The sequence below is a fragment of the Leucopleurus acutus genome (assembly GCF_964270905.1).
Source record: "Leucopleurus acutus genome assembly, chromosome: 13".
Classification (NCBI taxonomy): domain Eukaryota; kingdom Metazoa; phylum Chordata; class Mammalia; order Artiodactyla; family Delphinidae; genus Leucopleurus; species Leucopleurus acutus.
The window spans coordinates 80,806,017-80,831,705 of NC_139155.1; the positions used below are offsets into that span (position 1 = coordinate 80,806,017).

General features: G+C 43.1%; 1 protein-coding gene across 3 annotated transcripts in view; it reads right to left on the reverse strand.

Annotated features, from left to right (window-relative positions):
- Positions 1 to 25,689, reverse strand: part of ACAD10 (acyl-CoA dehydrogenase family member 10) — a gene marked incomplete at its 3' end in the record, with an annotated part of 47,406 nt that overhangs the window by 18,577 nt on the left and 3,140 nt on the right. For all 3 annotated transcript variants that reach the window (XM_082852907.1, XM_082852906.1, XM_082852905.1), the window contains exons 2-12: positions 24,071 to 24,270; positions 20,055 to 20,203; positions 18,456 to 18,650; positions 14,059 to 14,217; positions 13,188 to 13,347; positions 11,539 to 11,680; positions 8,179 to 8,247; positions 6,497 to 6,678; positions 2,354 to 2,504; positions 1,115 to 1,260; positions 181 to 354 (exon numbers count right to left, since the gene is read on the reverse strand). In XM_082852907.1, coding sequence (XP_082709033.1) covers positions 181 to 354; positions 1,115 to 1,260; positions 2,354 to 2,504; positions 6,497 to 6,678; positions 8,179 to 8,247; positions 11,539 to 11,680; positions 13,188 to 13,347; positions 14,059 to 14,217; positions 18,456 to 18,650; positions 20,055 to 20,203; positions 24,071 to 24,257 — 1,714 coding nt within the window. In that variant the 5' untranslated portion in view covers positions 24,258 to 24,270. The remainder of the gene's footprint in view (positions 1 to 180; positions 355 to 1,114; positions 1,261 to 2,353; positions 2,505 to 6,496; positions 6,679 to 8,178; positions 8,248 to 11,538; positions 11,681 to 13,187; positions 13,348 to 14,058; positions 14,218 to 18,455; positions 18,651 to 20,054; positions 20,204 to 24,070; positions 24,271 to 25,689) is intronic.

Below are 25,689 nucleotides of genomic sequence, written 5' to 3' on the forward strand. Positions count from 1 at the left end.
TTAATAACTTAAAAAATTTTAAATATTGATTAAAAAAAATATATATATATATGATACACACTTAATGACAAATGGTTGAATTAACTGAATCTTGTAGTTTGGTTACGAGAGGGTTTCAGGGATAGAAGCCCCTTGGCTGTGACTCACAGCCCAAGGCCAGCTCTCCCAGGCCCCCATTACCTGTGAGTGAGCACTTGTAGACTCCCTGCAGGATTGCAGCAATGCGGAAAAAGGAGAAAGCCATGTAGAAGTTCCAGTTCTCAGTGGGACGGATCCCCATGTGAAGACAGTACATCCTGAAATACTCCTCTGCAGTAGGGATTCCCAGCTCAGACAGATCACTGTCACTCAAACCTGAAGCGACAGACAGACCCAGGACTAGGCAAAAACCCCATGCTCTCCTGTGGCTCCAAGTATTTGAATTCTGAAAATCACTTCGTTCCTTGGAAATCAGCTTCACAACTAGTTCAAAGGGTTATAGCTCATCATTTCAAGATGTCTGGAATCCAGGCATGAAGCTGTTATTCACAATTTGGCTCTTAAAAGTTTCAGACTAAATTGGCAGTAAAGGAAGGAATGAGGGGCCTCCAATTCCATCTGGGCCACAGTTCAGGGTGGATGCATATTATTTTCTACCAGTCATTTGATTAAAAAAATGGTATTCAAAGAAGATCTCGCCAAATTATGAAAAAGGTAACTGCAACAAATAAAAAATCTTACCTATTTCCTTCATTTGTAACATTTTGATGGTTTAGAAGCATGTAATATGTTCTGTTCCAAGAATTTATCCTAGGAGTATAACTTATATACAGGCAAAGATATTACTACACAGATATTCACTGCCTTTTTTTGTGGAAGCACAGGGAAGGTAATACTTTAAAAAAAACAAAAACTGGAAACAAATATCCAAATAGGAATCAAACCAAATGCCTTATTAAGTTAATTCTATAACAATGAAATCCTATACTGTCATTAAAAATGATGCTGTAGAAGAAATACTCAATACCTGAATTTCACGAAGCAGCCCAATCACAAACTGTTTCAGCAGAGTTTGCCCCAAAGCTTTGAGAAGAGCGCTGGCCCCATCCCTCACTCCCCCAGCGGCAGTTCCTACCTGGCTGAACGGGAAAGCTGGATGGCAGGTAGTGAGCCAGGCAGCTGTGGGCCACATCGGCAAGGGGGTCGCCTAAGGTAGAGAGTTCCCAGTCAAGGACGGCAAGCACCTCGGCCGTTTCCGGATGGAACAGCACGTTGTCCAGCCTGCAGGAGCCACAGAAGGGATGGAGACAGCGCTAAGAACACTGACCGCTAGGGTGTATTCTGTGCTGGGCGTCTTCTGCTGACCCCTTCAGAAGCACTCCCCACCCCTCCCATGTGCCCGGGAGCCTGCATGGGCTGCATCCACCAGCTCCCTTGCCCTTTGGCTCAGCTGGGAGCAGCCAACGGGACACCAGCAGACAATGGGAAGGGGGCCTGCACAGTAATTCCCCACCCCCCTTTCAGCAGATAGCTGAGGGACAGCTGTATTCCTCTCCTGAGGGCCACAGCTTTGGTCAGGTGGCCCTCGCCACAGAGAGACCATGTCTGGGTTCTGGTAATTACTCCTTCCCGAGATGGTTTTAAAACAGGTCTGCAATTTTTTGACACTCCTACCACAAAAGAAAGAGTCTAATCCTTCACCCCTGGAAGCAGCTCACTTCTAACAATTATAATACAGGTGGAAGTGGTGCTGAGTGACTCCTGAGACAGGGACAGAAAAGGTGATCAGCTCCCCCCTGGCCCTCTCCCCTCGGAACACACACCTTTGCAACCGTGAGCCACTAGGTAGGAAGTCCAGCTGGAAGCTGCCATACTGGAAAGACCAGGTGGGAAACCACAGAGACACAGAGAGGCTCAGGGAGCCCAGCTCTCCTCTGCCCTGGTGCAGGTGTGAGCAAGCCTTCGGGTGAGTCCAGTCCCCCGCCTGAGACCCACGTCAGTGGCTCAAGCAAGCCATCCCGTCCCAGACTGCAGACTCATGAGTAAGATCATTGCTGTCGCTGTTGACAGCCACGCAGCTTTGGAGTTGTCGTTACAGCTGAAGCCCGTGCTTGTACCTTCAGACCCGGGGGGTGGTACTAACTCCTGCTGTTGCACAGGCCAGGCCCCCCATCACAGAGAATCATCTGGCCCCAAACGTCAATAGTGCCAAAGCTGAGAAACCCTGCCTTAAAGGCCACGCAGAGGGAGAGCCCATGTAGTGGATAATTGTCAACTGTAAACTGGGGCAAGACCAGCTGCTTAATTTCCCCTTCAAATACCCTTCCCATCACTTTCCACAACTAAGTATCAGCCCTCCTCATGCCCAGTCGACCTGAAGTCCCCATGCACCACTGTGGTCTGCTGCTGCCTGGGAAGGTGGAGGGGCAGCCACTCGATGAGCCTCTCCATTGGCGGGATGGTGCTGGTTTCCGAGGCTCGATACTGCTTGATCCATGTTTGTACCTGGCGTGCAACATAGTCCCCTGAGGGAAAGAGGATTAGAACATGGTGTGCCATCTCAGCAACCTCCAGAGGTTTCGAAAATCAAGCAGTGCGATGAAACCCTTTGTAACGTCTGAGGCATCCTCTTCCCATGACTAGAGAATTTCCCACATGATGTTCCTGCCCCCTCAACCTGGAAGCCACTGCTGTTTTATCTTGGCTGGATCTGTGTGATCTGGGCATTGTTCCCAGCCACATAGCCTCCGAGCCTGATCCCTGGCCCTCTCAGATCCTATGAGCTTCCTAACAGCCTTTACTAAATCCCTTCTGGGCTACAGGACAGTGATTGGCTAAAAGCATAGGCTCTGGGGTGGATGCATGGTCTGGGTTTGGTTCCCAGCTCTGCCATTCTCTGTGTGATCTCAGGCAGGTTACTTTACCTTTCTATGCCTTTGTTTCCTCATTGATGAGATGGCCCTCATAGAGTTGCTGGGAGGACACAATATGTAAAGCCCCTGCAAATGTTCCTGGCATGTAGTAAGTACTGCATGAGCATTTGCTATTATTCAGTTGTTTGCTACCAGAGTTACCACAGTTGAGGAACTTGCAAGTTATATCTGGGACCACAAACTGGAGGGAGTTCTGGAGTTGCCTGGCTCACAGTTAAGCTTTTCAACTAATTTAACCTCTCTAAGCCTCCATTGCTTCATCTGTACAATGAGTGTACTGCCACCTGTATTCCCTAGGACCACTGTGAAGGCCAAATGAAGTCCATATATAATATGCCAAACACAGAAGGCTGCTCAATGAATAATGACCATTATTACTGTCACTGTTATTAGTTGACAATTATTGTCACTATTAAAACAATTCATAATTAATCACACATCACACCACTAGCTCTAAGTCAAGCCCTCACCCCTCATCTGAGAGAAAAATGTTCCCCAGAAGCTTGAAGACAAGGATAGAGAGATTGGGCTCCTTCTGTGGAGTCCACTGCACACTCAGAGCACCCAGACACCTGTCCTTCGGAGGATCCAGCAGGGCTGGATGAGAGGTGAGATCAAAATCCACAGGAATTTAACCCCAAACAAATCAAGCCTTTAGAACTAACTTCCAGTTTTCAGAATTACAGGAAGTAGAAGACAGCAGTAAATGAAATCATCAGGTAACAATCAAAACAAATCTATAATATACTTGCCTGGTCCCTTAAAAAATTCATTAAAAAAAAAAAAACAGTGAGGGGACTGTTCTAGATTCTTTGATCGGATCCCGATTTGGAAAACCAACCAAAAAAACTCACTTGTAAAAGATGTAAGGGGGGTAATGAGGAAATGTGAATATGGACTGGGTTTTATAGATTCTGGGACAATGGTAAATTTCCTTGGATGTGATAATGGTGCTGGGAGATGTCCTTACTATTAGGAAATGTAGGAAATGCGTACTGAAGCTGTTAGGAGTCAAGCGCCAGGATCTCTACAACTTTGTTAATTGTGCAGATAAAAACAGAAAGAGCTATATAAAGGAATATGGCAAAAGTTAACCATTGTTAAAATCAGTCGTGGGCATATAGTTATTCACTGTACTATTTCACATTTCTAGAGTTTAAAAATTATCATAATAAATTGAATACAAAGGCCACCAGGAACTGAGCCTTTGCGGAAGGAGCCCCTCAGGAAAAATCTCCTATATGGATTTAGGATGTCCCCCTGCCCCCCACGCATACACACCACTCCAGTGCTGTACACACACTCCCTTCTCGTGGGAAGCAGATGCAGCTGTCCCTGCGGCTCTGGCTCTGTTGGCCACTGGTCCCGAGCAGGCCTGCCAAGGCACTTAATGCCCTTCCTCCCCAAAGCAGCCTGCCCTCTGGGATGAGAAAAGAGAATTATGGTTCCCTGCAGGTCCTTGATGGAAAGGTTCTTTGTGATAACTAGACTGGACCTAAAGGATCTGGTCAAAAGTCCCTTTTGATCAGAAATCATGTTGGTGTGCTGTTTCTTTTCCTTACAAATTTAAATTTGTTCTCTTCAATAAATCATATATTCACATGGCTCGAAATTAAAGTGACAAAAAGGAGTGCAATAAAGATTTTCTCCTATCCCCCTGCCCAGCTACTCAGCCGTTATTCCCCAAAGGCAACCCATGTGACCAATTTCTTAGGCATCCTTTTGGAGATATCTTCACGTGTGCAAATAAACATTTAAATTTATTCAAATATACCAATTTTACACAAATGGTGTACTATCTATATATAGCCAATGCCCCACGCAGCAGCTGGGTTCCTGACATAACTTGAGAAGAAAAGGAAGATCTGATGCCCGGGTAAACTGGATCAGTGAATGTGAAATCTGAGGAAGCTGCTTTATGCGATAAGGCTCCAAATACTGCCTGCGGCCCGGGAGGCTGACCCTGAGTCATATAAAATCACACCAGATTTCTGCTTTGTCTCTTTGTCAAACTAATAGGCCAGTGGAAAGTGCATCAAAACAATCCACTTTAAAAATAAAGGCAAAGGATCCACTCAGCACATGGAAGAGGCCTCCTTAGGCTGTTCTCTCTCCACTGCAGGATGGGATGTCACATTGCCCGTTGCTTCATGTGACAGAGGCTTTATCTCCATTCAAAACACTAGGACAGGTGCCATCTCCTTTGCTTTTCACATCAGCACTGTGAGGGGGGCAGGGAAGGGTTTTTTGTTTTGTTTTATTTTTTACTGAAACTTTACTGTTGAGAAAACTATAACAAAGTAATGGGACTTGCCCAAGGTCACCCCACAAATCAGCACCTGACTTCTGGTCTAGGGCTCTTTCCACTTTGAAACAATGGCTCAATATAGGCAACATCTATGGTCTTTGCCTGCTGACCCTTTTACTGGTAACTAGGGCTCCCAGATAAAATAGAGGATGCTCAGTTAAACTGGAATTTTGGATAAACAACAAACAAATTTTTACTGTAAATGTTTTCCAATGAGACCACCAAGATGGAGGGGAACCCCACTAAGCTGGTAACTCTGGTCAACAGGTTAGTGTATGATAGGGATCAGGCTGCGTATGGAAGGGGTGAAGAACTCCCTCAGTTGGGGCTGTGAAGTCAGCAAGCCTGCTCTGTGGTAGCAAAGTTTCTCAAATGGTTAGTTTTGAGACCTCAGATCATGTGCCTATGGAATGATAGAATTTTAGGTAACTTGGTAGAAATGTGTCAGGAAGTTGATGTACTTTGGACACATACTGCAGCCTTTGATATGGTCCTAGACAAAACGGCACATTTTGGTTAAAAGCAGAGAAAGAACAAAATACAGCTTATTTGAGAGATTCTTTTTGACCATGGTCAACAATGCACACTGGTTGAGAGTCAGATAGTCTTGAATGCTGCAGGGCAGACAAAATGAGACTCTTTGGCTCATGCTAAAGTTTCTGCATGCAAAAGCATGAAGACAATGGTGATGGTGGTTATAAAAGTGTGTGCATTTGTCAACATTCGTAAAATGCTACATTTCAATACAACTGACTTCCAGAAAAAAAGAAAAGGGAAAACCTGACAATACCAAGTGCTTCCAAGGATGAGGACCAACTAGAACTCTCAGACATTTTTTAAAAAAAAGAAAGAAGAAAACAGAAACAAATTATACAAACAAATACCTTGGCATAATGGCATTTTAAAAATATATCCCTAAATCTTTCCTCTAAATATTGAAAAGAATATTTAGAGGAAATGGTGAAAAATGGAGAAGAAAATATGTATCTTAAGTACTTTTGGCCAGTATCTAAAAAAAAAAAGATTTAAATGATACAGTGAGATAAAAGTTTCAGGGAAGAGAGATTCTGTAGTCCATGAAGGGATTTATCTCAGGACAAAGCATCTAGGTAAGTGACACTTATACTAAAATGAAAGTGGATTTCCAAGTAGGAAGCTAACAAGCCCACCTCACATTTACCAGTGGTGCCTTAAAACCTTGGTACCATGGAAATCATGAAAGCAGAGGCACCAGTGAGAAAACAGCAGCACAGAAGACAAGCGGCCCTGTGCTCACCGTGTTTCCCATAGTCTTCTAGGCCTGCGGCCTTGAGGTCCACACTGTGAATCTTGCACAAGACTCTGTTCATGGCAGTGTAGATGGCCCGCCTCTGGCTGGGCTCCAAGCCTGGCAGAGAGGGGTCTTTGTAGATGATGCCTGGGCAGTACTCCATCAGATAGAAGGGAGTGCCGATGACCCTAGCAGGGGCACAGACAGGGTGTTTCAGTGGCCCATGATGTGGCAGGCACTGCTCTGTCCTGTGTATAAGCTTTGAGTGCTGGGTGGGAGTTTGGATCCAGAGTACTGGAAACTTCCTTTTTCCTTTGCACATAAGCACAGGGGTTAGAAGTACTCCCTCCCCAAACCAATCCACACACACACATCCCTGTCTACACTTCCTTGCCAGCATGCCTCTCTTCTCTTTGGTCCACTTGTAGAAGCCATCGGAATGGGATTGAGTGTGATAATACAGGAAAGCATTATGTTGAGAGGGGGATTTGGAGTCAGAGAACCAGGCTTAAGTGCCACCTCTGCCCTTCCTAGCAGTGTGATCCTGAGAAACATATTAAAGCTCTCTGAGCTTTGTTTTTTTTCAATCTATAACGCTTCAAAGGATAGTTATAAGAATTAAGGGAGCAAATACGTAGGGAATGCCTGGCATATGTTTCTGGCTTCAATGAGGGTTGGATAAGTATCCCTTCTTGTTATTGATGTTATTTTCATCATTATCCAGTGGTATGAATGGCATATACAACACCCCAAAGTATTAAGGTGACACACCAAAATGTCATTAATCCATCTTTTGTCACTACTAGAAATCAGTTTAGTACTCTGAAAAGTTGTTTTGAAAATTCTACTATTATAACTATTCATCCTGACTTGAACATGGCCTAGATATTAAATTGTATTATTAAATTATTTTTAATTATCTTAAATGTAATATTGCTGTGGTTATGATAGAAAATGTCTTTATTCTTAGAAGATGTAGGCTGCCTGAAACTTACTTCAAAAGTTTCAGTGAATAATAATTTATATACATACATATAAGATATACTTATTAACTTACAAAATAATTATATAATTATTTAATAAAACATTAAATTATGTTATAAAACATTTTTAGAAAAATGGTATATATAATTAACTATTTCTATAAAATTATTTTATCTATATAGTATACCTATTCACATATATACACATACACATATATACATATACATAGAAAGCAAATGTGGCAAAATGTTAACAAATGTTTTCATCTAGATGAAGTGTAAATGGGTGCTCATCGTACTATTTTTTCTTCTTTCAACTTCTGTGTATGTTTTGAAATTTTCGTAATTAAAAAATCGGGAAAAAAGAGACAGACTCAGAAAGCAATATGATAAAGCAATTCAAAAACAGTTTAGAAAGCCCACAATAAAAAATTAATTAAAACAAGCAACATGAAGCTAGATGGACATGTATTTTTTAAATGTTAGAAAAGATGTTTCCTACCAATTCTCACGAAAGCAGGCATTTATCTTTCAGGATAACTTAAAGATCTGTGAACTTCTAGGAGAGGTAACTATTAAATCTCTTTTCTCTTCTACCCAAATTTTACTTGTCTTTACTCTAGCAAACTGGAATGTGAGTTAGTATAAGGACTTTTCTCTTCTGTAGCTTGAATACACAATAGAAAAAATAAATCTGAACATTACCTTGAATCCTCACAGAGGTCAAGAACTCTGGGGACAGGGACTCCAGCATTCGCAAGGGCTTTCATTATCCTGCCAGAACAAAGAAAAATGAGAGACACTGCTGAATGAGATGACTGGATTTTCTTAAAATTATTATTATTTTGTTTGTTTGTTTTTGTTTTTGTTTTTTTTTGCGATACGTGGGCCTCTCACTGTTGTGGCCTCTCCCGTTGCGGAGCACAGGCTCCGGATGCGCAGGCTCAGTGGCCATGGCTCACGGGCCCAGCCGCTCCGCGGCATGTGGGATCTTCCCAGACCGGGGCATGAGCCCGTGTCCCCTGCATCGGCAGGCGGACTCTCAACCACTGCGCCACCAGGGAAGCCCTGAAATTATTTTTTGATTTAAAAATTTTACATGCAGAAATTAAAATGGAATGCTAAAATTTTAAAAATTCAATTGACCCAAGAAGGCAAAAAGGCAAGGAGAACAAAAGACAAATGGGACAAAGATCAAACAGCAAAATTATAGACCTCAGTCAAACATACTGATAATTACACTAAAAGACAGAAGTTGTCCTACCGGGTTCAAAAGCAAGACTTAATATACTGTCTATAAGGGACATGCTTTAAATATAAAAACATAGATAGAAATAAATAAATAAAACAAAATATGAAAGGATGGAAAGGGAAGTTCCATGCAATTAGTAAGCATAAGAAAGCTGGTATAGCTATATCAATATTAGAAAAAGAGACCTTAAGGCAAAGAGGACTACCAGAGATAAAAAGGGACATTTCAAAACAATACAAGAGTTAATTCACCAGGAAGATATTACAATCATAAATGTGTATGTGCCTTAAACAACAAGGTCCTCCTGTATAGCACAGGGAACTATATTCAATATCCTGTGATAAACCATTATGGAAAAGAATATGAAAAAGAATATATATATAAAAAAATACAGCATAAAAAAGAATATATATATTTATAACTGAGTCACTTTGCTGTATAGCAGAAATTAAAACACAACATTAAATCAACTATACTTCAAATTACAAAAGTAAATAAAAAATGTGTATGTGCCTAATAAAAGAGCTTCAAAAATACCTAAAGTAAAAATTATCAGAATGAAAGATAGAAATGGACAAACTCACAATCATAGCTGAGACTGTAAAATGCCTTTATCAGTAACTGACTTTATCAAACTACACTAACTAGAAAAAGTAAGACACAGATCTGAACAACACCACCAGCCAACTTGACCTGATGGACATTTCTATAACACTCACACAGACACTGCAGGATACACATTCTTTTAGAGTGCACACAGTATATTCACCAAGATATATCATGTACTGGTCCATAAAATAAGTCCTAATAAATTTCCAAGTGTCAAAATCTTTTTTTAAAAGTAAATTTATTTATTTATTTATTTTTGGCTGCATTGGGTCTTCGTTGCTGCGTGCGGCTTTCTCTAGTTGTGGCGAGCAGGGGCTACTCTTTGTCACGGTGCGCGGGCTTCTCATTGTGGTGTCTTCTCTTGTTGCAGAGCTCGGGCTCTGGGTGCACAGGCTCAGTAGTGGCTCAGGGGCTCTAGGAGCGCAGCCTCAGTTGTTGTGGTGCATGGGCTTAGCTGCTCCGTGGCATGTGGGATCTTCCCAGACCAGGGCTTGAACCCATGTCTCCTGCATTAGGCAGGTGGATTCTTAACCACTGCACCACCAGGGAAGCCCCAAGTATCAAAATCTTACAGAGTATTTCTAAGACCTCAATAGAATTAAACAAGAACTTGTTACTATGTGATAGCTAAGAAAAAGCCCAAATATTTGGAAGTTAAATAACACACTTCCATATAAACCATGGGTCAAAGAAGAAATCACAAGGGACATTAGAAAATATTTCAAACTGTAATAATAATAATAAAAACACATGTCAAAATTTGTGGGATGCATATGTGCTTACAAAGTAATTTATAACTTTGAAAGCTCATATTAGAAAAGAAGGATGATGTTAAATCAATGGCCTAAGGTTACACCTAAGAAGGTAAAAATACACCCACAGTAAGAAGATGGAAAGAAATAAAGCTCAGAGCAGAACTAAATGAAATAGAAAATAAACAACAGAAAAATTAACAAAACTAAACATTTGTTCTTTTAAATTATCAACACAATGATAAATCCCTAGGTAGACCGATGAAAGAAAGAGAGAGAAAATACTATCAATCCACAGCAGGAATGGTAAAGATGGGAAATCACTACAGATCCTACATACATTAAAAGGACAGTAAGGGAGGACATCCCTGGTGGTGCAGTGGTTAAGAATCCGTCTGCCAATGCAGGGGACATGGGTTCAAGCCCTGGTCCGGGAAGATCCCACATGCCGCGGAGCAACTAAGCCCGTGCGCCACAACTACTGAGCCTCTGCTCTAGAGCCTGCGAGCCACAACTATTGAGCCTGTGTGCCACAACTACTGAAGCCTGTGCACCCAGAGCCCATGCTCCGCAACAAGAGAAGCCACCGCAATAAGAAGCATGCGCACCGCAACGAAGAGTAGCCCCTGCTCGCCGCCCATTGTGCCTTGGGGGATCTTAGTTCTCCAACCAGGGACTGAACCCAGGCCATGGCAGTGAAAGTGCCGAGTCCTAACCACTGGACCACCAGTGGACTCTGCCGAAAATAAAATTTTAATGTAGCAAAAACAGATACAAACTATATATATCTTAACTATGTTTTTTGTAAAGACTTGTACATTGAAACAAAAATATTGGAAAGGAACACAACAAAATGTTTACCCTGGTCATGTTTGGGTAGTTTGTTAGTACAAACATGATAGGCTGGAAGGAAGGCGGAAGAGGAAGAGAAAGCCGTCCAGGAGAGGAAGCCCCACTCTGGAGTCCAGTCATCGCATTGCCACTCACTGTCCAAGAGTCTGGAGCTAGTGTTTTTCAACCTACTATGTTTAAATTTTCCTATTCACAAAGCAAAAGATTTTATTTTGGATGGGTTGTAATACATTTATCGTTTTAAACATTTTATTATGAAAAATATCAAACATACATAAAAGTAGAGGGATTCACATAAGGAACCCCAGGTTTCAATAACTGTCAACTCACGGCCATGCCTCCTTGGGCTATGACCGCACTTAATAGAGGCTCAAAAAAAGTCTAGTCTCCTAGAGGTTTAGGTAGAGAAGAGAGAAAACAAGCTCCTGAATAAAATTAGGTGACATGTTCTTATCAGAAATAATTTTGGAGAGTCACACTTGTAATTTTAAATGTCTCAAGGCACTTTAATGGAGTGCTGATTGGCCAGCTCAGGGGCTGGGCTGCGGAGGCCGGGGATGGCTGGGGATGGCAAGCACGCCCCCAGCTCTGAGAATTTACCTGAACTCCCTCTCCATTGTATGAGCGGACGGGAGCAGTGTCCCTGGCGGTTTCTTCCTCAGAACCAGCTGATGTTTAGCCAGCCTGATGTAGTAGGTGGGATTTGACTGCCCGTGATCAAACTGAAGGAGTTCCAATGGGCCTGCAAGTTTGAAAGCAAGGAAAACTCAAACCAGCTCTGGAGGACAAATGTGGACAGACATTCTTTCTTTATAATGAGTACTGCATGTGGATGCGGAGCGCCCTGATTTGGAATGATCTGTAAGGAAAGCAGCTCCTCCCGGGGTACCAGACGTGACTGCGTCCCAGGCATACCCCCCCACCTCCAGCTCGAGTCCAGAATATCACACTATGGTGTGGCAAAGGCCACTGGATTTACACAACGACAATTTTCACTTTGTGCAGGTGTCCAACTTTGTCCTTCTTGCCAACTCCTGCTCCGTAAAGAAAAGTCTTTTAGTTCTGTTTGTAAAACACAAGCACAGTCATGGAAACCCATCTTGCTAAATGGAATGCTTTAAGCTGAGGATGAAAAGTGCCCTCACTTGAAAAGTGTGCCCCTCACCCCATACTCGGCCACACCACGCCTGACAATGACGTGACAGCTGAAAGGAGCTATGCAGAGGCCTGCAGCTCGAGCCAAAGCTGCTTTCAGGAGATGCGTTTCCCACCCCAGCAGGCTAAACTCTGAGGCTCCCTTGCAGAAACAGCCTAATTAACCCTAGTCTTCACAATGAGATGAACTCTACACACAGATTCGCAGGAAATGGGAGTTTGCCTGACTTAGCTGGTCTCCTCAGAAAGGGTCCCTCAGCTTTGCAGAGGCTCTAAGAACAATCCCATCACTGGAAAAAAATCCTCATGCGAAGCTGCATACAAAGAGTACTTTCAAATGGTACAGATGAACTGGTTTGCAGGGCAGAAATAGAGACACAGATGTAGAGAACAAACGTATGGACACCAAGGGAGGAAAGTGGCGGGGGGTGGTGGTGGTGGGATGAATTGGGAGATTGGGATGGACATATATATACAAATATGTATAAAATGGATGACTAATAAGAACCTGCTGTATAAAAAAATTAATTAAATTTAAAAAAAGTACTTTCAAGGATCAAACTTTATCACCAGGTAGAAATTTCTTCAAAAGTTCATGCAACTATACTTTAATAAAATAAATTTAAAAAGAAAAAGGTCATGAGGCACCTGTTTTTCTGAGGGTGGAAATGTGAAGAAGGAGCTAGAGGTTCCTTTGAAGAGATAGAGACGGCTTGTCACATTTTAAATTCGTGCAACTTTTAAGTCACCTTCACAAAACAGGCTGTCATCTCAAAAATATTAGAAACACTCAAACACCCCTGGGCACATACTGCAAGTTCCTCTCCTCCGGGACAGCCCTTTGCAGGCGATTGCTGCCACACCACACTCTCACATGGAACAAGGGCCAAGTACACTTTGGGAATCCGTAAAAAAGGAAGTCAGTGCTTTTTCCCAAGCAAAACAGAGCAGCACTCGGGTCCATGGGCTCACTGAGCCCACTGGCTATTTGCTTCACCACATGGCGTCTTTGTCTCCAGCATATTCCACTAAGGACTGAAAGTGAGAACCAGACTGAAAGCCTAGCCTTTACCAAAATGCAGAAGCTTAACTACCTGTGGCTTGGGTCCCCAGTAAGTCTTTGAGGTACTTCTCCAAGGAGTCCTTGGGAATTTCCATCGTCTTTCTCACAGGGCGAGTGTTTGGAACAGCCATTCTCAACGGAAAACCCAGAAGAGTTTCCAGTTCCTTTACTGCAGTCTCTGGGTCATGAACCTGGTTTCACAGAGAATACTGAACATGGACGCCCAGTCAACCCTGCCCCACCCTCCAGCCTGTTCTCTGAGAGGGTACTTTCTTAGAGGGAAATATAGAAGAAGTCAGTTCTCTGAGCAAGGACTTTGCAGCCAGGGGAGTCAGCTCATGAGAAAGCCTCAGAATGAGTTTCCTCCTCCCACTTAATTCCTAACCACATTAAACTTTCTTATCTGCTGGGAAGAGTACTGGTTAAGAGTGAATGATACTCCCTTGTGCCAGGAGGGCAGAATATTGTGTGTAGTGTCCACTCTGTCCCTACGGGCCCGTCAGCTAATAACGAAAACCCAAACGCAGAAAGCTAGACAGAGACCCCCACCGCCAACGTGGCTTCTCCTGCTTCAAAGCATTGGGGTGGCCCGTGAGTCTGGTAGCTGCTGGGTCCCCACCCAGAGCAGCATCACCAGGCCAGCAGAGCTGTCACCCGAAATGTCTTAAGCCTGCCATTCACCTCCCTGTGTAACTCTTTTCTCATTCTGCCTTCTTACTTCCTATTGAAAATACAAGTGGCTAGTCACCTAGAGTTCATAATCAATAAAAAATAAAAAGACTATGGCAGCATGGGTGAAAACCACCAGAGGCAACTGCAACTATGAGTGTAAGAGGACTGCGTAGAGATGCTTACACTAGTGCCTGGGGCACAACAGGGGTTCAAAAACCAGTGACCTTTACCTTAATGGTGTGAATACCAAGGCTGGCAGCTGCTTTTAGGTTCGGCCCAAGATCATCCAGAAAGATGGACTCAGAAGGCTGCCGGCCTAGCCGCTCCAAGCACAGCTTGTATATCCTGGCGTCTGGCTTGCAGACACCTTCCAGGCAGGATTCCACAACCTGAGAGGGAGGGACAGGAAGGAGAGATGAATGACCCTAAAAGTGGTGTTCCCACATATACCCAGTATATTTTCTGAAAAGCAGAGCAGAAGGAAGGCAGTGGAGATTTGTTATAACAAGTAACTTAAGAGTGTCATGATATAAAATGATGTTGCTTTTTTAAGAGGAGTGATTTGGAAATACTGGGTTACAACCTGAGGGAAGATTCAGAAAACCAAAGTTCTGGTTCAGACACAGTGAGTGACCTTGTGCAAACAGCGAAGGCACTATGGGCTTCAGGTTCATAGTCAGGAAACAATAACAGCCATCTTACCTATCTTTTTTTTTTTTTTTTTTCTTTGCAGTACGCGGGCCTCTCACTGTTGTGGCCTCTCCCGCTGCAGAGCACAGGTTCCAGACGCGCAGGCTCAGTGGCCATGGCTCACGGGCCCAGCCACTCCGCGGCATGTGGGATCTTCCCGGATCGGGGCACGAACCCGTGTCCCCTGCATCGGCAGGCGGACTCTCAACCACTGTGCCACCAGGGAAGCCCCATCTTACCTATCTTAATGGTAGCTGGGAAACTTAGTGAACTTCAGTGTGCTCCGAAATGACATAGCAGTTTGCTAATGTTAGGTATTGTGAATGCACAGAAAAGCTGCATGTTTCAGTTTTAGGGAAAGTATTTCACCATTTTCTCAGAAAGAAGGCACTGTTTACTGTTATAAAAGAAACATGACTTTAAAGTCCATATTTCAGAAGTTAAAAAACAAACAGCTGTACTCAGCCTAGACAGATAAATCCCACAGGAGGGCTAACACCAAAGAGATCGTCAGTGGCAAAGACATGGTTCCCTTTCATGCAAAGAGCCTCCTGTATCCTGACAGCCTTGCTTCAACCTGTATCTGATCCAGAACTGGTGGGGTGCTGCTGAGGGTTCAGGAGAACCCTGAAAACGCTGTCTCAGTGTCAGGCTACCTCTGATCCAGCAACCCCAAGTCCTCTGACACTGTCCCCGTGGCTTGATCTCCTGTGAGCAGGCCTAAAACGTCCATAGAGGCCTGTAACCAATACCCTCTGGTCTGCCCAAAGAATAGAACTAACTCCCTCAATCACTCCTGAATTGACCCTCGCTCTCCAAGACCAAGGACAAACCTGAGGGCCCCTCCCTCTCCTCCAAACTCCCATTGTTCGAGGTTAGAGAAGAACTGCCTTTTCAGACAAATAAATGTTCTGAATAAGTTACTGACTCTTCCTGGTCTCCTAAGGACCTGAATGAGCTAAAAGAAGACAAAGAAGCTCCTTCTAAAGAAAATGTCAACAGTGGGTAGCAGAGAAGCCAGGTGTTTCAGACACCGATAAAGGCATCATGCGACAGGAAAGCAGCACAGCTGTACCCGCCGAGACAGGAGGAGAGGGGGAGCAAACCCTGGGGGTCAGGGCCAAGTCTGCCAAGCAGACACCTCCTCTCATAGGTGAGTACATTTGCAGAAGTGAAAAAATTCCTGAGATTTAAACTGGATAAGATCCCTGGACTTCCTGTGTTCTATTTTGCCAGATGAAAAATTTCTGGGGTTGTGTTTCACAACAATGTGAATATACCTAAAATTACTGTCCTGTATAATTAAAAATGGCTAGGATGGTAAATCTTTTTTTTCATTGTACTACATTAGTATTTTTTATTTACTTTTTTTAAAAAATAAATTTATTTATTTTTGGCTGTGTTGGGTCTTCGTTGCTGCACACGGGCGTTCTCTAGATGCGGTGAGCAGGGGCTACTCTTCGCTGTGGTGCACAGGCTTCTCACTGCAGTGGCTTCTCTTGTTGTGGAGCATGGGCTCTAGGTACGCAGGCTTCAGTAGTTGTGGTGCGCAGGCTCAGTAGTGTGGCTCACGGGCTCTAGAGCGCAGGCTCAGTAGTTGTGGCACACGGGCTTAGTTGCTCCGTGGCATGTGGGATCTGCCTGGACCAGAGCTTGAACCTGTGTCCCCCGCACTGGCAGGCAGATTCTTAACCACTGCGCCACCAGGGAAACCCCTAGGATGGTAAATCTTACATCATGTGTTCTTTACAAAAAAAAAAATAATAATAATGTAAAAGTTTTTACTTAAAAAACAAAGTAGATGGGGACTTCCCTGGTGGTCCAGTGGTTAAGAATCCGCCTCTCAATGCAGGAGACATGGGTTTGATTCCTGGTCGGGGAACTAAGATCCCACATGCCACAGGGCAACTAAGCCTGTGCGCCACAACTAGAGAGCCCGCGTGTGGCAGCTACTGAGCCCGTGCTCTCTGGAGTCCACGTGCCACAACTAGAGAGAAGCCCGCGTGCCACAATTAAGACCCAACACAGTCAAAAAAAAACACAAAAAAAGACATTACCCATTGCTTACACCTGGACACAAGCAAAATTTCAGATATAAAACATCCATACTAAAAAAAAAAAAACCAAAAACAAAGTAGATGAACAAAATTTAAAAGCCACAAACACGTCAGAAGAAACAGATTTCTGTGACATTGAAAAGTTCAGGAACAGCCTCCAGGGATGATGGGGATCACAGGAATGGTTCCATTAGCTTCACTTCTACCAAAATAATTTTTTTCCTTATAGCTTTAGAGAACAAAAATGTAAACCCTTGCTCTTGAGGAAACAGATTTTCAAAACTCCAGGTCTCCTGCAGACATAGAATATGAAAATGGATCTGAAAAGCACACACCAGAGAGCCTGTGAAGCCTGAATAAACAAGTCCATTGTTTTAAAGAAGCTCACAAGTCCCTACATAGTTGAAGGGCCCAATACGGGCCTGGCCAACTGATTTTGTCCAGATGAAGATATATCCCCATAGCCACACTGGAGGGAAGGAATTTCTGAAAATAATTACAACGTATTGCATACTTACCTATCTGCCAGGCACTCTGTAAAGTGCTTTGCACGTATTATACTCTGGGATCCACACAGCTACCCTAAACAAAGAAAATTCCTACTCCTGAACTACAGGTGAGGAAACCGAGGTTCAGAGAATCAAAGCTACTGCTTATAGCAAGCTGCAAGACAGGATTCAAATCCGGCTGAGGTCCCTGAGCACCAGAAGGGGAGGATGCTTGGAGGAGGGCTGTGCTGTGGACAAGCGGGGAAACCAACAGTTAAAGTGGGCAAGGAGCCAGGCAGCTGTGCAGAGGGAAGAGAACTCTATCTCTGACTGGCTTTGTACAGGAGGAATGAGGAGGTGGGAGGTGAAAAGAGCATTAGGTTAGGTCGCTAATTTCCCATATTTGTGCCCTGAATTTTCTGCCTGTCAATCCAACTAGATTCGACGTTTTAAAATAGTACTATCCAATAGGACTTTCTACAATGATGGAAATGCTGTACTGTCCTGTCCGACACAGTAGCCACTAGCCACATGTAGCGACTGACAACCTGAAATATGGCAAATGCATATTCCAGAGGGCAGGGCTTGTGTCCGTCACACTGAACACAGTATCCCCTCATGCCTAGCCAGTGCCCGGCACACAGTCACTGCTTAATGAGAAAGTGTTTTCCAACCGAATGAAGTTTAGGCAAGTCAATAATTCAGTAATTCGTATCTGTCCCAGGATAACGATACACTTTCTCTTAGGGAAATGGGGAGTCTTTCACAGAAGTAACCTCCTGGCACAGAAGACCATCTCCTGACTCGGAATCTTCTCAGGTACTTTCATAGTCTAGCCCTTCATGTGCTGTCCCATACGGTAGCCACTAGCCATATGTGATTATTTACATTTAAGTTGAAATGAAATAGAATTCCTCAGAGCCACTAGCCACATTTCAAGTGTTTAATAGCCGTATGTGACTAGTAGCAACCATACTGGACATTTCCCTTACTGCAGTGGGTTTGTTTGCACAGCACTGGTCTAAGGATTAATGCCATAGAAATAGAGGGCAATGGGGTTAGTCTTTGAAGAGAAAAGGTCAAAGGGCCCGTTAAGAGGTGAGGGCTGACGAAAGTGCATGTGTTATCTGATGACTAAGGTTCAACTCCAGAATGAAAGGGAGTCTTGAAAGCTGAGGTTTCAATCAGTTATCAAAGCCCATAAATGACTGACCTCGCTGAGAGCTCAGTGATATTTTACAAGTCTTGTTTCCCACCTGTTATGTTTAGTCCTAACTGAGTCAAGTGTGTGAATAAAAAACCCATTCACTCCAGATCTACTGAGAGGCAGCACTAATGCTGCATCCTGAAGCAAGGACACAGACTTGATTCGGATTATTCCGGATCACTTACCACATCAAACTGTTTCCGGTCCAGGGGCAGAAAGCTCTTCCCATTGGGAAGATAAAAATTATTGCTCAAGACTGCAGTCTGAAGGCCTTTAGCCCGAATCTGACTTATGGCCTCAGTCATCACTGGGAACGGCTTTGCCACACGCTCACTGGTCAGGAGAGAGAAAAAGGAGTCCAGGGGCACGGAGGTCTTTGACTAAGAATGGGGGAGGGGAGAGGAGAACCAGCCATCATTAAGAGTAAGAACAGCTTGTCACTGACACAGAAAAACACATATTCCTGGCTTCCTACCACTACCTGGTGTAGGACCCCAGGCCTTTGGCTTGCTGCCAAAAGGAATTCCCTCCCTCAGCCCTTGTGCAGAACTTTGTATATAAGGTTGTAAAAAGTGGCTTAGAATTAGAGTTACAGTGGTTAAGGAATGGAGCTATTTATATCAGTATTCCAGTTAAATGAGTTCTTTATTTCACTCACTCATTGTCAATTTTAAAAAGATTCAGAAGACCCTAAGAGGTACATTAAACTCTATAAGTGTATTAAGCAGATGTAACTTAATTTTTAATGATCCAGAGACATTTGATGATTCTGCATTGCCTCAACTTCACCATTACGAACTGAGTATCAGTTTCTGATCAATTTTTGTGTTTTTAAATTCAATCTCTGTGGGTTTTGAAAACTCTTATTTTATCATGTTTCAAAATCTGCAAGGCCATGTCTGCTATTCTGATACACACGCACATTTTACAACAGCTTTATTGAAATACAATTCACATACCACCCAACTGACCCATTTAAACTGTAAAATTCAACGCTTTTTAATATATTCACAAAGTTGTGCAACTATCAACACAATCCGTTTTAGAACATTTTCGTCACCCTGAAAAGAAATCCCATACCCATTAGCAGTCGTTACCCATTCCCCCCCGACACCCCAATACTCCCAGTCCTAGAAAATAACAACTCTATTTTCTGTTTCTATAGATTTACCTGTTCTAGACATTTCAAATAAGTGGAATCATACAATATGTGGTCTTTTGGGTTGGCTTCTTTCTGTCACTTAGCAGAATGTTTTCTATACATACATTTAAATATTTATTCATTTATTTAAAATTGAGGTAAAAACACATAACATCAAATTTACTATTTTAACCACTTTGGGTGACATTAAGTACATTCACTGTTATGTAACCAAAACCACCATCTATCCACAGAACTTTATTATATCTTAAATTATATGTTAGCAGGGTTATTGTGAAGGTACATGAGTTAATACAAATAAAGAGCTTAGAATGCAGAGCCTTTCCAGAGAAAGGCTCAATGTTATTACTGCATTAAACGAGCTTTCTGATCAAAGCCATTATACAACTCCAGCTTCAGATGAACAGTAACTGATGGAGAGGCTTAGTACGTAATATTTTTACTTTTTCATTCGTGTAGTTAAAATTGAGTACCTGGGGATGGAAGAAATAGCTTAAAATCTTATAACAGGTAATTAGGTTTTCCCTTCTTTATTTTTAGTTTAACCAACTTAATGGATAAGTGTTGCATCCACTATTCTAGGCAAAAAGAATATGGAAATTCAAGTATGTTTATCACTCACAATTTCAGAGCAAAGTCTCCCAAATTCTTGTAGGAAATCCTCTGTTGTTATCTCTGCTCTCATAAATTTCATCCAGGGCCCATTTTCGCCACCTGAGATCAAGGCCTTCAATATAGTTCCGGAAGGGATATGATTCTGTACCTCCCATTCTACCGTAAGTAAAACATATGGTAAGTGAAACAGTAATGTATGGACAAACAGCTGGGGTTTGGGGAGCAGGGGAAGTACCATACAAGTTCCTGTGGCATCACTGTGATGCCAAGTGTGTTCCATTGGGAATTCAGACAAATTCAGGAAATGGAAAATCTCAGCTTGGACCTCCAAAGGAACAGCAATAATAATTTGTGTAACTGAGGGGACACTGGTGCCAAGCGTCAGGTCCGTACCACCACTTTGAGATGACTCTGGACACTGCAGTACGAATTTTCTTCCCTGGTCTCTCATTGGCTGGTTCATATATATTAGGCTACTCACACAGTCCTGGCACATGGTAAGGAAGTGCATTAGGGAATAAAGCAGATTCTGACAGCACTCCAAGACAAGCCCTTCATTTTGTAAACCGTAGTAATCCTTCAGAGCAGTGTAGCTGGCACACTGAGACATTCACCTGTGGGGGCGCTGTCTTTGAGAAATAAAGAACAAAATTCTGTCCATAAAGAGCTAAGGCAGTGGATGGATTATTATTGTGTATACTGGGAACACTGGGACAGGGGTTACTTTTTCTTGTACAAGGGTGTTTTCTCTTTGTATAATATACCTGCTATGGGGCAAAAATATATACAGCATTCATAATTATATCTAAGATATATCAATAATATACATTAGCACATATCTTTTGTTTAATGTAGTACCTGTGCATTGAAAATATTTCAGACAATATAGAAAGGTATAAAAAAGAAAGTTAAATGACAAAGCAATCCCATTCTTCAGAAATCACCAATGTGACCAATTCAGTATGTCTTTTGAGAATAACAGGACTTTTAAAACTGAATCCAAATAATAATAATAATACATCTTTAATTTTAGAACTAAAGTTAGAGCATTTTTTAGGATCTTAGAGCTGGCAAGCATGCAAGGAAAGGGGCACTCTCCTATGCTGTTGATGGGGGTGTAAACAAATACAACCTCTATGGAGCGCAACATTTTAAATACACATTTACATTTGATGTAGTAATTCTGCTTCCAGGAATTTCTCCCACAGATATATTTATAAAAGTAAGCAAAGATTATGTACACGGCTGTTGTGCAGAACTGCTCACAATAAAAACTAGAAACTTACATGCACGTTACTAAAGGGCTTGTTAAATCAACCATGGTACATCCATATGATGGAACACCTCGTAGATGTTAAAATGTATAAACTAGGCCAAGGGTTGGCAAATTATGGCCTGGGGGCCAAATCTGTCTCCCATCTATTTTTGTAAATAAAGTTTTATTGGAACACAACCACACCTACTTGTTTACTATTGTCTATGGTTGTTGCTGGCTCCAATAGTAAAGTCATACAGAGACTGTATGGCTCGTGAAGCCCATCTAGTGCCCTTGACAGAAATAGTTTGCTAATCCCTTAACTAGACCTATGCCTACTGATGTGGAAAATTTGGCAAGATATTCTACTGGGTCAGAAAAAAGGAAAGGTACATAACAGTGTGTACAGTGTGGCCCAATCTGTGTAGACACAGTTTACACACACACACACACACACACACACACACTCATGTATCTATAGGCAATTTTTGGAAGGATAAACAAACTTTTCACAATGATAACCAATGAAGCCTAGGACTGACCAGGGAGGGGTGGAGGTGACAGTAAGAAATTTGTCTTTGTATTATTATTATTTTTTTAGGTGCACTTTTATTTATTTATTTATTTTTTATTGGGGTAAGTTGTTTTACAATGTTGTGTTAGTTTCTACTATACAGCAAAGTGAAGGAGAGTTCCCTGTGCTATATAGCGTATCTTTGTATTTTTAAAAATATCCTTTCAGCACCAACTATTTAATAATGAGGTTGGCATAACTGAGTTTCTGTATAGAAAATATTTAATTAAATCCCTGTTTCTCACCATCACAAAAATGAATTCCCAACAGACTAAATACCCAAATCAGAAAAAAAAACCCGCTAAAAGTTAGAAAACAATATGCAACGTCTTTATGAACGTGAAGAAAAAAAAGACTTCCTTAGCCTAGTCTCATAACATGCAAGCCATAAAGAAAAACACAGATGATTTTGATGACATCAAAAGTGAAAATTTTGGCATGGCAAAAACATTATAAATATAAAATAAAAACACAAGTCAATAATAACAACAACCACAAGACTTACTAAGTGCTCCAAAGATTCCAGGCACTGCTGAATAACACACCATTTAAAAGTATGAGCAGGATTTGAAAAGGCAGAGGAGGCAGGGAAGGGTAGCTCTGATCAGAGAGAACAGAACTTGCAAAGGCACAGGAGTATAAATACATTTGACAAGTTTAAAGAGCATCAGGTAGTCCAAGGTAGCTGAAATGTGGGCATACATAGGAAATGGTGTGACAAGAGGACATGAGAGCTGGTTGTGAGAGGCCCTGGAACCAGGTGAAGCTTCCGGTTTTAATCTAAGTGAAAAAATGCAGGCACTCAAGGATTTGAAGCAAGAGAGGGAAGGGATAAGGTGGGTGTTTCAGAAGGGCAGTTCCAGGCACTGTGTGCAAAACCCAGAAGGCCAGAGGTAGAGTTAGGAGTTAGGAGGCTGATGTGCCAGTGCAGGCGGGAGAATTTAGGAATCTAATTTGTGTAGAGGCAGTGGCAGTGGGAAGGAGTGAATAGGTTCTCAAGATGTTCTGGAGAAAGCTGAGAAAATTCCTGCCAAGTAATCTTTCTGTTCTCTGTAAAAGGAGACTTGGCTGTCTGCCAAGTATGAAGGTTTGGTCTGGGGAAGTATGATGGCTCCGGGGGGAGTTTGGAACAGCCCTGTAGCGAATGCAAGAGGAATATGAGTGGAGGAATAGAGAGGCTGAGGGCTCAACTGCAGCTGGAGCTAAAAAAAAAAAAAAAAATTGCTCACCTAACCAGTTAGCAGAGCTGGGTAATTTTGCAACCGGGGCACAGAAAACCTGAAGCTGGGTTGATTTAGCATAGAAAACTGCCCAGTCAGCAACCACAGTAAGTCAAAAGAACAGGGACAGCTGTTTGGTCCTTTTTCCTTCCTGCTGATTGGGAATGGGATGTGATGGCAGAAAGTGAGGCAGCCAAGCCTGACCCACGCGGTGAAAGTGGAAATGAAGTACACTCACAGCACAGCAACACAATGAAAAGAGCCCAGGGCGCTGACATCACAGAGCAACACATTGGCCCAGACCACACACCTGGACTTTCATGTGCAAAAGAAATTAACTTCAGTCTTGGTTCAGTCACTGTTTTGTTAGGTTTTCTAACACTTCAAGCCAAACAAATCACACTTAAGTCAGTTGAACTGAGTGGGTAAAAAGGTAATACCAAGAGGGGCTGAAAAAGGAAGGATCAGAGCCTAGCGATTTGATCTTGTAGTAGCAAAAGCAGGTTTAGAAGGGAGGTTGGTGGAAAAGGAAAGGCTATGATCAAAGCGGGGACGGGGTGGGGGTGGGGGGGCGGGCAGAGAGGATGTCAGGATTCAGTAGTTTTCAGGGAAAGGTAGTTAAATTCCACCAATAACATTAACAACAATAGCAGCTCATCATTTATTGAGAATTTCAGATGAGCCAAGCACTCACCCTGCTAATCAAGTGCCCTCCGTGAATAATCTCATTTAACCCTCCTCCAACCCCAAAGATGTAGGTACTATCATCAGCCGTAATTTAATGATGAGGAAACTAAGACTCAGAGCAGTTAAATAATTTGCCCAAGATACTCAGCCACTAACTGTTGCTTGGAATTTGATGAAGAGCAAGTATAGCTCCCACTGGGACACACTGCCATCTCCCCTCACCACCCTCCTTTCCCCCACCCCTACCCACCGCAGTCTCCAAAGGTGAAGTAGAATGAAGAGCTCACCTGCAGCCACTCTCCCTGGAGAAGGAATGAGAACTCCGCCCATGTCAAAAATCACTGCTCTGTAGGTGCCGCCTCCAGAATGTGTCCATCGCCAGGCTCCCTGGTGCCTGCCCTGGCCATGTTTCACGAAGACCGCCCTCCAAGCCCGCTGGAGCTGTGCAGACTGCAAAAGCCGCCTTAGGCACATGTTGGGGCCGAGGCTGCGGAGAAGGCACAGGACATAGTTTGCCATCACTGCCTCCAAGCAGACCTCCACCCTGGTGCTCAGGGTGGCACCTGCACACCTCCTCTGACCTCCAACCAGCGCTTCAGACACCACCAGAGAGGAACGCAGGATCTCCGCCCTCCCTGACCACTCCTTGCCTAAGTTCCTTGGCTCAGGAAAGGGCTCCACCGTTCTCCCAGCCGCCCAAGCTGGAAAACTGGATTCACCCCGACTTCCCTCAGTCCTCCAGCCAGACACCTCCGCTCCGGGTGCTGTGCGCGGCCCATCCCTCCTCCTGAAGCTCTCCATCTACCTCTCTCCACTCTCACTGCGTGATCTCAACCACGGACCTTTGCAACGGCCCCTTAACTGGTCCCCCTGCCTCTTCTCAAACCTCATTCTTTCTTCACACTTCAACCAGTTATCATTCAAGATTGCAAATTTGATCATATCCTAACCCCATTTAAAACCTCCAGTGGCCCCCCACTGTCCTCAAGATTAACTCTCAGTTCCTTAACCTGCCTGAAAAGGCCCTCTGAGTTCTGCCTCTCCCCTTTCGGCCGCAGCTCTCCCTCTTATTTCACCTTAACCTGGGTGATCGGGACACTCAGGTCCACGGCAGCTTCCTCAAACACATGATGCTCTCCTCCTGCTGCCAGGCCTTCGGGTATGGCGTTTCCTTGGCCTGAATGCTCCCTTCCATCTGTTATGTGGCTAATTGCAAATTGTCCTTTAGGCCGTAGTTTACCTGTCACTTCCTTCATGAAACCTCTTCTGGCTACCAGAAGAGACCAATAAGCAGGATGCCCTGTACCCACCTCCTCCTAGCGCTCGCGATGCCACCATACCATCACCCCTCCTACAGAGCAGGGCGATGTCCTCCTGATTGTTCTCCATTGCCTCTTTTCTAAACTTACTTTCAAAAAGTTCGGGAAAAAACCAAAATACACATAACAGGCACACATGTATATAGACATAAATCAAATGTGGCAAAATGTTAATAATTAATCAATCTTGGTGAAGGGTACACGATGAAGGGTATATGAGAGATCACTGTACTATTCTTCAACTTTTCTGTAAGTCTGAAATAAAAACCTGGGAAAAAAAACAAAATAATTAAACCAAATTCTATTTGCAGTCAGTTCCCCTTGAAAATCTTGAAGCTTCTCATGCGATGTCTATGGTTAAAAAGCTTACTAAGAAGCAAGTTAGAGCGAAAACAGGTTGGTAAGACAGCCTGCCTGTTCATGGGAGTCACTTCAGTGCCACCATAAGGACTAAATAAACTCTGTAAGATTCTAAAGAAAGGATTCATTTTTTAAAAATATTTATTTATTTATTTGGCTGCGCTGCATGTGGGATCTTCGTTGCGACATGCAGAATTTTTAGCACCGGCATGCGGGATCTAGTTCCC